The following is a 14,794-nucleotide window of genomic DNA, read 5'->3' as shown; positions in this document are numbered from 1 at the left end:
GTTGGCACTAAAGACTACATGAAGAAACACTGGAAGAATAAACAAGAAAGTAATTAAAATTGTTACCTGGAAGTGGCAAAGGCGGACAGGTTGATGCTGACGAGACTGGGAGTGAGGCGTGTTATATTATTTTGATTTTTATATAGTCTTAATTTGTGAAGCTATTTAAGAGTCATAAATATACAAATAAATACGTGCAGTGTAGTCACTATCAGATTGCATATTATCTTGGTTTGTGGCATCCATTCAAGGCCCCAACTAGTTTTCCGAAAGCTGCTGAGCCATTCAATTGTTCACAGTGCTTTTGGCTAGGCCACATTGTGTGCCAGGTGCTTGTCATGCAGTGCTTTGTGTTACCAATGGATTAAGGAGTCGTAAGGAGTGACAGTGAAGGCTCATTTGTCATGACTGGGTCAGAACTGAAGTTATTTTTTAAGATTTTCTATAAAAATGGAAATCAGACATTTAACGTACGAAAATGTTACAAGAGCTGAAAAGAAACTCAAGGATGCTTAGATATCTATTGTGTAATGGAGTCTTCTTGGCGTGGGGTCTGGAAGGGGAGGGGGAGGATGCTTGTCATGACGTTGAGGAGGTGAAGGCAGGGTTGCGTAGTTGTAGAAGTATTCCTACCACTTTCTGAGCCTTGAAGAGGAGGGAAGTTATACTTGCTGAGGAAACAGACTCCCTCTCAAGCAGACAGGGACATTGAAGCATGTCTCTTAGCCATCGGTCATATTGTGTGAGGACAAAAGGATTGCATTTCACTGGAGAGACTACCTTTAAAGTACAATTTGAACAGGCTTCTGGAAAGGCGTTGTTATGCTGAGTGCTACTGCAGACAGAAGGAAACCTTTGGGTTGCCAGAGTCATGGTCATTCTCTATAAAAGTGGCATTTCCATTAAGGTGAAATCGTCAAAAACAGGGGACTTTAGTGCCTTCTTACAATATTGTTGATAATCAATATCCATTGAGTGTTTACCTGTGCTTGCTTGCTGTTCTGAGAAGAATTCTACACCATGTTCCAAGAGCCTCTTAGAAGCTGAGATATTCTTCAGGAAATTCCTATTTTAGACATATCCTGTGAATCAGTTGGACCATGCCTGTTGTGTGAGTGGAGCTTAAATGTGCAGATATGCCTCTGTGAATGCCTTTCTCTCTGTGAGGAATCTATACCTACTGTTGTTGTTGTTGTTGTTGTTGTTGTTGTTGTCAGGTGCCGTCGAGTCGGTTCCGACTGATAGCGACCCTATGCACAACAGAACGAAACACTGCCCGGTCCTGCGCCATCCTTACAATCGTTGTTATGCTTGAGCTCATTGTTGCAGCCACTGTGTCAGTCCACCTTGTTGAGGGTCTTCCTCTTTTCCGCTGGCCCTGTACTCTGCCAAGCATGATGTCCTTCTCCAGGGGCTGATCCCTCCTGACAACATGTCCAAAGTAAGAGTCATTATACCAAAAAGAATTAGTTGATATTCAGGCATTTCAAGAGGTGGCATATGATCAGGAACTGATGGTACTGAAGGAAGAAGTCCAGCCTGCTCTGAAGGCATTGGAGAAAAACAAGGCTCCAGGAATTGATGGAATATCAATTGAGATGTTTCAACAAACAGATACAACGCTGGAGGTGCTCACTCATCTATGTCAAGAAATACGGAAGACAGCTTCCTGGCCAACTGACTGGAAGAGATCCATATTGATGCCTATTCCCAAGAAAGGTGATCCAACCGAATGTGGAAATTATAGAACAATATCATTAATATCTATACCTACTAGCATCTTCTTTTTGGCTAAGAGGGCAGCCTCTGGATTCTGGCAGCCTCAGTAGTTGTCCTACTTGCATCACTTACTAGTTGTGTGTTGCCTGGCCAGTTATTCTCCCCGTGTCTCCTGTGTCTCAGTTCCTTCATCTGCAAAATGAGGATGATACTACCTCATCAGAGTTTTTGTGAGGTTTAACACTCATTAGTGCCTAGCAGAGTGTTTGGCATGGAGCAAGTAATCAACAGATAGGAGCTATCATTGTTGTTATTTTGCCTGATAAGTCTATTCTTATAATAGCTGCTTGTCACCTTTAATGCCTTTCTGCTGATGAATAGTAGCAATGTTAATATCCGTATAGTAGAATAAGTCAGTTCCCTAAAGGGTCCTGGTCCTTGATTTACTTTCCTGTAATAAGGAGTTAAATGAAGTGATTGCTAATGGATCTGGTTTTCCTTTTAGGGTGATGAAAACATTCTGGAAGTAGATCGTGGTGATGGTTGCACAACTCTGTGCATATACTAAATACCACGGGTTCACTGGACTAGGAATCGGGAGAGTGGCGTCCTAGGTTTAGCTCTCAGGCTGTGAGAGTTGGCACAATATTCTGAGCCTCAGTTTTCTCATCTTTAAAAGGAGATAATAATCCATGTCTTGCAAACCTACTCGGACATTGCTAAGGACCAAAGGAGTTACGGTACAGCAGAGCTTTGTGTGAAGGTAAATCATGATCAAGGTGCCCAGGATCTCACCCATTAAATGTAAGCAGCCATTAGGAGTTTACAAAAGCCTTTCTCATTCACAATCACACCAACCAGGTAGGGGAAGAGGTTATTTTACAAATGAGGAAACTGAGGCTCAGAAAGGTAAAGTGATTTATTAATGATTGAGCAACTGGTTAAGTGAAAGAATTAGAGCCCCATCCCAGGTCATCTGAAACTGGTTCCCATCATTTCTGGCCACATCCTGAAATTCTCTGGAGCTCTGCATCTGGCAACAACAGGACTTGTTTCTTTGATTGGTGTCGGGTTAGGTTTTTGCTTAAGTTTTTTTTTTTTTTTTTAACTATTCCCGGTTGTATTAAATGATCTTTGCAGCTTGAGTATTTGTTACTTTTACAAATATCACAACATCATTTTGGGAGTTTGGTGAGTTAGTCAAAATTCTAAAGGCTAGTCTTTAGAAAAGAACCTACATCTTCCCCACAATATCTGCACTTGACATTGCTTATTTACTTTCAGGTAGGTTCATTGTATAAGTGCCTTAGAAGCCACGGACATTTCTCATAAGGAGTAAAAAGTCCAATGAGATGCATAGAGAACACCAATTAAATCATTATAAACTGACAAGATGAGCCCTACCATTGAGCATGGTATAAAGGGACCATAATATAAATACAATGGAATATTATTCATATATAAAAAGGAATGAAGTTCTGATACATGCTACAACATGGATGAACTTTGAAAACATTATGTTAAGTAAAAAAGCCATCAAGAAAGACCACAAATTGTATGATTTCATTTATGTGAAATGTCTAGACTAGGCAAATCTATAGACACAAAATATACAGTAGTGGTTACCAGAGCCTGGGGGGAAGAAGGAAAGTGACTGCTTATGGATACAGGGTTTCCTTTTGGGGTGATGAAAATGTCCTGGAATTAGATAATGGTGATGGTTGCACAACTTTGTACACATTAAATGGGTGAATTGTATGGTATGTGAATTAGATCTCAATAAAGTTGTTCAAAAGAGAGAGAGGACCAGAAGAGAAGGGAAGCAGGTGAGACAACCAGGGTGGTGGTGGGGAGGGGGGCGCAGTTCTTGGAGCATCTGCCCGACACCACAGGAGGATGATATGACAAGGTTTCTGGATGCACTGAATCTTTGGTTCCATTTTCGTAAGAGGAGGACATGCAGTATCTACAGCGATGGCAATGGGTACAGTGGAATATTAAGCCTGTTTCCCACCAAAACAAAACAACAACAAAAAAACCAAACACGTTGCCCTCGAATCTATTCCGACTCATACCGACCCTGTAGGGCAGAGTTGAACGGCCCCATAGGGTTTCCAAGGCTGTAATCTTTAATCAAATTTGTCTTGGAAGAAGTACAGCCAAAATGCTCCTTGGGAATGAAGATGGCAAGACTTCATCTCACATGCTTTCGACATGGTATCAGAAGGGATCAGTCCCTGGGGAAGGACATCATGTTTGGTAGAGGGTCAGTGAAAAAGAGGAAGACCCTCAATGAGATGGATTGACACAAGGGCTGCAACAATGGGCTCAAACATAACAACAATTGTGAGGATGGCACAGGACCTGGCAGTGTTCTGCTGTATATAGGGTCGCTATGAGTCAGAACTGACTTGATGGCACCTAACCCAACAACACAACCCTTATGGTAGGAGACTGCTGCATTTTTCTCCCATGGAGCCGCTGATGGGTTTGAACTGCTCACCTTTCAGTTAGCAGCCGAGCACTTAACCACTGTACCACCAGGGCTTCTTTAGGGCTTCTGGAAATACTGGCATACACATCTTTGTAAAAAGTGCACATTTAATGGAACTATGAGAATAAGCACTTGTCCATTTCCCTAAAACCTAAAAAAATTGGAATGGCCAGATGGGTAGCTGACAGATGTCTAGAGTAAATATCTTGTGTGTTTTCTCTCCTTTTTCATTCCCATCTTGATTGTTTTTCATGAGAGCACGTGTTTGTGGAGAGAGAGTCCATTTGCTGGAGAGAGTGGCTGTATACAGAGTTTTCAGTGAGTCATGGTGGCACCTCCATAAGTAGGACTCCTGTGTTTGGCTCCCTGTATGTGTCAAATAATTATGGCCTGTTTTTAGCTTTTTTTTTTTTTTAGAGCTTTGTGTTTAGCATTTTACATATAGGTGCTCATAGATATTAGAGAAAATAAGTATAGAATCTGCAGATGAGCTTGAAGGTATTGAATAGCAGAGATTTTCTTCTTTAACCGATAGAAGCTCTGTGGAGACGAGAATAAGTGTCAAATTCAAAATTGGACGTGATATTGAAAAAAATGACATTTGGGCCTCTGGAACATGTAATAAGTATAAATATCTACAAATGATATAGAAGGCAGAAATTCATTCCGGAGAACCACAAGGAGTGAGTTATGGCTTATGTTTGTCCCTGGGGTGGCTTAAATATGTATTTTTTATGCTTTTACAAAGATATCGGCCGTAATGAAGGTGTTTTAGTACCAGTTGGACTAGATAACAAGAGCGACTGAATTATTTACTTCCTGTATAGCATTCATATAGCAAATTTTCTACTGGTTGGCTGTATTTTTAAACAAACTTGTTGTTTTAAAATATCAGGTTTTCTTAATGTTTCCCCAAGTAGCTTTGTAAGATAACCAACGCTAGGTAGAATAAACAATGATTATTAAACGTCATTAAATATATAAACCAAATAGACTTAAACTGGCTTTTCCTCCCTCTCCAGCCTCTTCTCACAGATGCAGTTAGTTTTTACAACCCCTCTAGGTCTGTACATTTTAGTATAAGGGAACTAATGGTTTTTCTATACTTGAGTTCAAATTAAATTCCTAAATTTTTTTCCCTACTGGCGATTGCTAATAAAATACAATCCTAAGGAAAGTTGTCCAGTGGAGTGCAGTGGGGACTAATGTTTTTTCTGGACTGCAATGGAAATATGGGAGGCAGAAAGGGCAAGCCAGGAGTATTGGGCAAACCTACTTTCCGCACCCTAGGCTTGCCACAAACCTACCACGGGGCCCTTACCTTTCTGAGTTCAATTTCCTCATCTGTAACATGAGGGAACGAGAACTAGAGGATTGCTAAAGTGTCTCTGCTCCAAAAGACTACCCTGCCACTCAGCCCTACTGGGAGCTAATGAAAGCCACATAATTGAACTTTCTCCATCTCAGTGAATTTATGTGTGCCCTGGGTTTTCTTGTCCCATGAATGAACCTGTGGCTTCTAATAATGACACTGGGAGTTACCTGTGTACAAGATCAGGTTTAAGGATGAGGATTGGAGCGTGTCTCAAAGGAGAAGATGAGACGAAGAAATTCCTTAAAGAAGGAAGGCTGACTATAATTTATGGAGATACAGGTTCAAGTCTCCCTTTACTAGTACCTTGGTGAAGGCTGGGGGCAGCTCCTGTTACCTGTCTGGGCTCGAGCTTTCCCCTCGGTAAAATAGGTCAGTTGCTTCATAATTGCAGTTTCTTTGTTTATGGAGGCTAGGGAAATGCACAGGTGAGCAAAGTCACAGCTCATATGAAGATCTCACGGTAGAACCTTCCCACCACCCCACCTCGCATCAGAGGGAGGAACAGAGTAGTTAAATGGGACTTCTTCCTTCTGTCCTTTTCCTGCCAACAAAATAAAATCCCCAAATAAACTTATTGCCATTGAGTTGATTGCGACTCACAGGGACCCTATAGGACAGAGTAATACTGCAGCACAGAGTTTCCTAGGCTATAACCTTTACAGAAGCAGATCGCGACATCTTTCTCATGGAGAGACTGGTGGGTTCGAACCACTGACCTTCGGTTAGCAGCCAGGTGCTTTAACCAGGGATTTTTGTTAGCAAAATAGGAATTAAAAAAAAAAGTCTGTAGAGAGAAAAACCAAAGGCCTAAGATTAATTAGGAGTAGATTTGGTTTTAAGTGCTCAGTAGTTTTGATATCACCATAATACAACATTTTTGATTTTATCAGCGAGGAAAAAAAAAAAAAGCTGTAGGAACATCCTAATTTGCTAAGAGTGGCAAATCCTTGAGTGGAGCTTTCTTGATCAACTTCCCAGGATGCAGGTGGATTTTCATGCCGATAGGACCAATTCATCCTGGCCTCGTCAGCCTGAACACACTTTCATTGTCGCACCCAATAATAGGATGACTAACTCAGATTTCTGGCTTGAACATTTCCCTACGGTTCCCTAACCCTCTTCCTTTCCCTTTGGAAAACCAGCCTGGGAGTGTAAAGCTACATCAAATCATCAGGGGACAGACATCGGCTTGCCTGTGCCCTCAGCAGGGCTCAGGGGTTCAAACACGACCTGCCTGAATCAGAAGAACTTTAATTGAGTAGATAAAGAGGTCCTCGTAATTATAAACTGCAGTAGGTATAACAAGAGGCTAAATACATAGCTGTGGTTTTAATTAGCTGGTGCTTCAAATTAGTAATTTTGGTTTCAGTCAGAAATCAGTGATGTTCTACACTGTGAAAGCTTCATCACCAAGTAGTTCATTCCTCATTATACCTCGCCGTGTGAAGCTTTCAATACCACACCATGCTGAGCGCAAAGGGAAAAAGTTGGAGGGATTTGGTTGCCTTCCAAGAGCAGTGGCACTCGGTGGAGATTAAATTCGCTCTCGCCGGAGATATGAGAATTAACCGTTCTTTGTTATTTGTGTTAAAAAATATACCAGGCAGCTTTGCTTGCAACAGACAACACCAATGTGCGTGCTCAATCTGCTATTCAGATGTTCGCCTGGAATTTAGTAGCTAATGAACTGAAGCATGATCCCCCTAACACATCAACCCAGGGTCGAAAACACCAGAAGAGCCCTTTCCACTGGCCTTTTGAAGGGTTGTCATGCATGTTGAAGCAGGTTTCCTTTTCTTGTCCTGCTCCCTTTTTTTTTTTTTCCCCCGTCAGGGTTTTAATTATATCTTTCCCTCAGAGGAGAAGGCAGGTAGTTTGCAAAGCCAAGAGACCAAAGTCCTTCAGTTCTCTTCATGGGAGAATTAAATGTGATCTATGGGCCTGTCATCTGCGGTTGTCAGGTGCATGGAACGAACAGAGCTGGGAAACTGCCATCTTGCTCCTCACACTACTCAGAAGCCTGAGACTCTGGCTCTTGCTTGCATGAGGCAAAGGAATTAAGCGCCCTTCTTTGCAGCAGACAGACTCTCTTCCCCCAGCTGCAGTGAATACTGCTTTAACTTGTTACCCTGTTCCCACTCCTGATACACTGTCTTAAATGTTGACAAGTTGGTGGTCTTGGATTACACCCGACTTGATGCGGTGTTGAGGTACAAACTCGTGCTCCACACTTTGGGGATGGAAGATGATGTCACTCTGCCTGGTTGATTCCACATCCCCCTCTAGCATATGACGACAACAGTTTGAGGTCTGATTGCAACTGTTTGTGAATGCAAAGGTGAAATGATGCTAGAAAAGGTTATACCTAAGTATGGCATCTGAGACTACAAGCGATAGGCCGGCTTCCAGTGCCAGAACTTTGCAGATGGGGGCCCAGATGTGGGGCCTGGGCTTCGGGTAGGCCTCCAGGGTTTTCTTCCCCCCCTTCCCCAGACAGTGATAACATTGGCTGAGCATACTCAAAAGTGGCCCACTGAGCTCCTATGTGTCTGGCATCAGTCCTACTATGAAAGTGTAACATGTACTTAAACATCTTGTGAATGTTGCCATTATTTTAAAAAGGAGAAATGAAGTGTTGTTTATCTAGAAGATGAGGCTATCAAAGTCACTTTGAAGTTGACAGTTCAAGGATTCCTGTGGAGAAAGGTGGATGATTGAGTGTGGCGGCATCTTGCACTCCATGGATATTGATACCTAGTTAAGTGGCATGGATATTTTATGCGTTCAGCTCTTATTTTGTAAATTAAAGTGATGGTGCTCATGAGCACAAACTCGGCTACCAATGATAGGCATTATGGTTTAGGATGCATTACAAACTCATGACTGTACTTTTATATTGGTGTATCTCTTGTAATTCCTTCAGCTCTTATGTTCATTTGCATGTCAATTATCTAATTAAGTCTTAACAGGGTAGTATTAACATGGGGGAGAAACCAACATTTATACATCACCTGCTAGGTATTTTACATACGTTTATGTCACTTAAATTTGCCCAGTATATATATACTCAGTTTGGGCAAGATTAAACTTAAAAGCAGGGGGAAAAAAGCAACAAACAAAATAAAACACACTACCCTAAGAATTATAGATGCCGGTTTAATTTGCGCAGCCTTACACTATGACAAAATAATGGTTTTCCTCATAAGGAAGTGTTCAATTCTATAAAATCCAATGGCCCAGAATTTATCGGAAAAACGTTTGGAAGTTTGTCTACCGATCCTCCAATGGGAAAGCCTGAAATGCCAGGAGGGAGGGAGAGTTTTCCTGTGTTTCTGAAATATTTGTGAACTCAGGACATTCAAGGCTTGTCACAACTCTTTTCCTTGTTAATGTTGGTTGTTCAAGCCAGACCCCTTCCTTTGTAAAGAGTTTACCAAAAAAGGCCGGTCAGATTTGACTTAAATCATGGGAAAACCAAAACAACGACAACAAAAAAAACAAAAGGAAAGGGGGCGATTAAGGAATTTGTTTGTGTGGAATTTCAAACACCTCCTTCAAGTCTCCTGTGAATTCGGTTAAAGCAGGCAAACCCCGACTGCGCTCAGGACAAAATTCCAGTTTATCTGCAGCTCCACACTTGAATCATTCCCTGTCCTTAGGACTCGGACATCTGCGAATTCTGAGCCCTGAACTAAGGTTACAGGCTTTGCCACTGTCTAGGGTGTGTAATGGGCTGCAGTAACCAAGGAAAGGCAAGGGAAGAGGATCCTGCCTTACTTAAGGGGCACGGGTACAACTGCTGATAAGCAAGTCTCTATTTTCTTCTTTAGTCAGGATGGTAAATCCAGTGAGACTAAAGAGAAGGATTTTTGCTCTCCATGCAGTATTTATGAACTTGGGTACTGTGGCTCCTTCCATTTTTGGTTCGTACTGATAACCAGAACCCGAACCAAACCAGTTGCTGCGGAGCCAGCTCTGACCCCAGGCGAGCCCGTGTGTGTCAGGGTAGAGCTGTGCTGCACAGGGTTTGCAATGAGGACTGATTTGTTGGAAGTAGATCGCCAGACCTTTCTTCCAGGGTGCCTCTGGGTGGGTTTGATCCACCAACTTCTTGGATAGTGGTTGAGTGCTTAATGATTTGCACCACCCAGGGACTCCTTATTGATAACAAGGGAGAGCTAAATGACTTCGACGACTAATTAATCTTTTTCTTCTTTTGTCTTTTTCTTTTCTTGTCAGTCACTATGAACAAGACCGTAGTGCACTTAAAAAAAGGGAATGGGAGCGAAGGAATCAAGAAGTCCAGGAAGAAGAAGATCTCTTTTCTTCAGGCTTTGATCTTTTTGGGGAGCCCTACAAGGTAGCTGAATATGTATGTCATTTACCTTTCCGGAAAATGGTTGCTTGTTACAGTTTTCAACTCTCTAATCAACATTTAATCTATTTTGAAAGCACCCAAATCATTTTGGGGAGAATATATTTCACAAATGAAATAGAAGCGTACACTGAGTTGGGGACAATTGCAAGTTTCTGAGGAAGTCTTCGAGAGCCCATTTCCATCTTCTTTGGGGAGCGCAGTAAGAGAGTTGAAAGTGACTTGTAAGACTTCTGTCTCCAAGGAACTCTTTACTGTCCTACACTTCCTCCAGCCAGGAATGCCCCCTTTGCTCTTGCCACTGCTTTAGCAGCTGGAAGCCTCTGAAGACTTCATCAGAATGTCCGTGGAGATGTCTCTTTCTCCTCCCAATCAGTGTCATCCCTTGGAAAACCACTGCTTTTCTTTCCCGTTTTAGCTTGTTAACAGCTGTTTGTCGGTTTGAGTGCTCTTTGAAAATCACCATTCTAGGAGCAAGGAAGAAGCCAATCATTTTTCCTGGCAGTTACGAATCATGGGGTAGGAGATTGCCTCAACCAGAGGGGGTAGCATAGTAGTGAGGTCGATTTTTGAGTGCTTTTCTGGCTAGTGTGTGGCTCCAAGTAGCCCTGGTGACACAGTGGTTAAACGCTTGGCTGCTAACTGAAAGGTCAGCAGTTTGAACCCACCAGCCGCTCCGCAGGAGAAAGATGTGACAGTTTGCTTCCATAAAGAGTACAGTTTTGGAAACCCTATGGGGCAGTTCCACTCTGTCCTTAGGGGTCGTTGGGAGTCAGCATCTACTCCATGGCAATGAGTTTGGTTTTTGTTATGTGTGGCTCCAATAATGATCATACTGATATGTCTGCAAGTATCTATTTTCCACTCCTGTTGTACAAGGACTGCCTCTGAACTTTTCTATTTGAAGTAGGGGCTAGGGGTGACCAGGGAGAGATTATGAGAGAAGGATCTTATTGAACTGCTGGCAGCTGGTTGGTTTTTATTGAAATGGAATATATAGCATTGTAATTTCCTGTAATGGAACAAAAGCGATTTAAGAAATAAAACAACAATAGAGAAAATTTCTATTCAAGAGTTGTGATTTCAGAATACCTTTTAGGGGATAGTGACTTCTAGGAAGGGAGAGTTCTGAAAGAGAACAGCATAGGCCCCAATACTATTTCACAGTAAAGAGTGAGCTGTTTGAATTGGTGGTTAGTGGGACTGGAATCTTGCTTGCCATGTTCAGAACAAGTAAACAGCTCTTGATTGAGGCACTTGGGTACTTTCCAAGTTTGGTACATCAGACAAAGGTGTTGCACTTAGGTCACCTAACCTGCTAGTTTTCAATCTGTCAGCAATAGTATAATCTTTAAAAAAAATTTTTTTCGTATCTAAACCAATTTGGGAGGAGGCCTGGTGGTAGAGTGTTTAGGTGCTCGGCTGCTAACTGAAAGGTCAGCTGTTTGAACACCCGCACCTCAGCAGAAAGATGTGGCAGTATGCGTCCGTAAAGATTCCCAGCCATGAAAACCTTATGGAGCGGTTCTACTCTGTCCTACAGGGTCGCTGTGATTTGGAATTGACTCTGCAGCAGTGTGTGTGTGTGTTTAAATCTCAACTGAAGTAATTTATATGCTCCTTTTGAATGTATGTCTTCAGATACCTGATTAGTTGGTCAAGCATACTGAAGGCCCACTATGTGCCAGTCACCGCCTTAGACCCTGACTGGGTGCACAAAAGGGAGGAAGTCCTAGTCCCTGCCTTCAAGAAATCTGTGGTCCAGTGGCAGAAATGCCCATGCCTGAGTGAGGGGATGACTCATGGTACTGCTGCAGAGTTAGGCACAGGAAGGATTGGTGAAGGCTTTGTACTTATGGCAAAGTATTTGGATGTGGTCCTGCATAAGAGAAGTCATTGCCGAGTTTTTACATCAGGGCATGGCCAGAACAGATGTACGTTTTAGAAGGATGATGCTGGGCAGTGTGGAGAGTGGGTTGGAAGGAGAGGAAACTAGAGGCAGATAAAGAAGCTGTTGGTCGCTAAGGGAGTTCATGGCTAAAGGGAGTTCATGGCCGGAAGGATTTAAGGAAGACTAAGAAGAAGGACCCAGGGGATCTACTTCTGAAAAGATTTAGCCAGTGAAAACTTTATGAATAGCAGTGGAACATTGTCTGATATAGTGCCAGAAGACAAGCCCCTCAGGTTGGAAGGCACTCAAAAGATGACTGGGGAAGAGCTGCCTCCTCAAAGTAGAGTCGACCTTTATGACGTGGATGGAGTCAAGCTTCCAGGACCTTCATTTGCTGATGTGGCGTGACTCAAAATGAGAAGAAACAGCTGCAAGCATCCATTAATAATCAGAACCTGGAATGTATGAAGTATGAATCTAGAAAAACTGGAAATCATCAGAAATGAAATGGAACTCATAAGGATCGATATCCTAGGTGTTAGTGAGCTAAAATGGACTGGTACTGGTCATTTTGAATCAGACAGTCCTATGGTCTACTCTGCCAGGAATGACAACTTGAAGAGGAATGGTGTCAAATCCATTGTCAAAAAGAACATTTCAAGATCTATCCTGAAGTACAACGCTGTCAATGATAGGATACTATCCATACACCTACAAGGAAGACCGTTTAATATGACTATTGTTCGAATTTATGCACCAACCACCAAGGCTACAGATGAAACTGATCGAACTGATTGAACATTCAATCAATATGTTTTGATAATTACTGGTGACTGGAATGCAAAAGCTGGAAACAAAGAAGAATGATCAGTAGTCGGAAAATATGGCCTTGGTGATTGAAACAATGTGGGAGATCACATGATAGAATTTTGAAAGACCAATGACTTCTTCATTGCAAATACCTTTTTTCACCAACATAAACGGTGTCCATACAGTGGACCTCACCAGATGGAATACACAGGAATCAAATCGACTACGTCTATAGAAAAAGACGATGGAAAAGCTCAATATCATCAGTCAGAAGAAGGCCAGGGGCCGACTGCGGATCATACCATCAATTGCTTATATGCGAGTTCAAGTTGAAACTGAAGAAAGTTAGAACGAATCCACGGGAGCCAAAGTACGACATTTAGTGTATCCCACCTGGATTTAGAGACCATCTCAAGGATAGGTTTGACATGCTGAACACTAGTGACTGAAGACCAGATGAGTTGTGGAATGACATCAAGGACATTGTACCTGAAGAAAGCAAGAGGTCATTAAAAAGACAGGAGAGAAAGAAAAGACCTAACTGGACATCAGAAGAAACTCTGAAACTTGCTCTTGAATATCGAGTAGCTAAAGCAAAAGGAAAAAATGAAGTAAAAGAGCTGAACAGAAGACTTCAAAGGGTGGCTTGAGAAGACAAAGTAAAGTATTATGATGATATGTGCAAAGACCTGGGGATAGAAAGCAAAGGGGAAGAACATGCTCAGCATTTCTCAAGCTGAAAGAACTGAAAAAAAAATTCAAACCTCGAGTTACAATACTGACGGATTCTAAAGGGAAAATATTAAATGATGCAGGAAGCATCAAAAGAAAATGGTAGGAATACACAGAGTCATTATACAAAAAAGAATTGGTCGACATTCGACCATTTCAGGAGGTAACATATGATCAGGAACTGACAATACCAAAGGAGAAGTCCAAGCTGCTCTGAAGACACTGGAGGAAAAGAAAGCTCGAGGAATTGACGGAATACCAATTGGGATGTTTCAACAAATGAATGTAGTGCTGGAAATGCTCACTCGTCTGTGCCAAGACATTTGGAAGACAGCTACCTGGCCAACTGACTGGAAGATACCCATATTTATGCATAGTCCCAAGAAAGGTGATCCAGCAGAATGCAGAAATTATCAAACAATATCATTAATATGAAAAGCAAGCAAAATTTTGCTGAAGATCATTCAAAAGTGGTTGCAGCACTGTATCAACAGGGAACTTCCAGAAATTCAAGCCGGATTTAGAAGAGGACATAGAACCAAGGATATCATTGCTGATGTCAGATGGATCCTGGTTGAAAGCAGAGAATACCAGAAAGATGTTTGCCTGTATTATATTGAGAATGCTAAAGCATTCGACTGTGTGGATCATAACAAATTATCAGTAACATTGAGGAGAACGGGAAGTCCAGAACACTTAATTGTGCTCATTAGAATCTGTACAGGGATCAAGAGGCAGTCTTCCAAACAGAGCAAGGAGATACTATATGGTTTAAAGTCAGGAAAGGTGTGCGTCAAGGTTGTATCCTTTCACCACACATATTCAATCTCTATGCTGAGCAAATAATCTGAGAAGCTGCACTGTATGAAGACGAATGAGGCATCAGAATTGGAGGAAGACTCATTAACAACCTGTGTTATGCAGATGACACAACCTTCCTTGCTGAAAGTGAAGAGGACTTGAAGCAGTTACTGATGAAGATCAAAGACAACAGCCTTCAGTATGGATTACACCTCAACATAAAGACAACAGAAATCCTCACAACTGGACCAATGAGCAACATCATGATAAACGGAGAAAAAATTGAGGCTGTCAAGGATTTCATTTTACTTGCATCCACAACCAACACCCATGGAAGCAGCAGTCAAGAAATCAAAAGACACATTGCATTGGGCAAACTGGCTGTATGGGATGTCTTTGAAATGTTAAAAAGCAAGAAGTCGCTTTAAGGATTAAGGTGCACCTGACCCAAGCCATGGTGTTCTCAATCGCATGATATGCAAGTGAAAGCTGGACAATGAATAAGGAAGACCAAAGAATTGATGCCTTTGAACTGTGGCGTTGGCAAGGAATATTGAATATATCATGGACTGCCACAAGAACGAACAAATCTATACT

At 42.0% G+C, this 14,794-nt stretch overlaps 1 protein-coding gene across 1 annotated transcript in view; it reads left to right on the top strand.

Annotated features, from left to right (window-relative positions):
- Positions 1 to 14,794, top strand: part of AFF2 (ALF transcription elongation factor 2) — a 588,903-nt gene that overhangs the window by 164,676 nt on the left and 409,433 nt on the right. The window contains exon 2 of the mRNA XM_049871652.1: positions 9,828 to 9,948. Within this exon, the coding sequence (XP_049727609.1) occupies positions 9,828 to 9,948 (121 nt within the window). The remainder of the gene's footprint in view (positions 1 to 9,827; positions 9,949 to 14,794) is intronic.

This window comes from Elephas maximus, chromosome X, assembly GCF_024166365.1.
Source record: "Elephas maximus indicus isolate mEleMax1 chromosome X, mEleMax1 primary haplotype, whole genome shotgun sequence".
NCBI classification, from domain to species: Eukaryota; Metazoa; Chordata; class Mammalia; order Proboscidea; family Elephantidae; genus Elephas; species Elephas maximus.
Note: the sequence above shows the minus strand (reverse complement) of the source record. Positions and strands in the feature narration are given on the sequence as shown.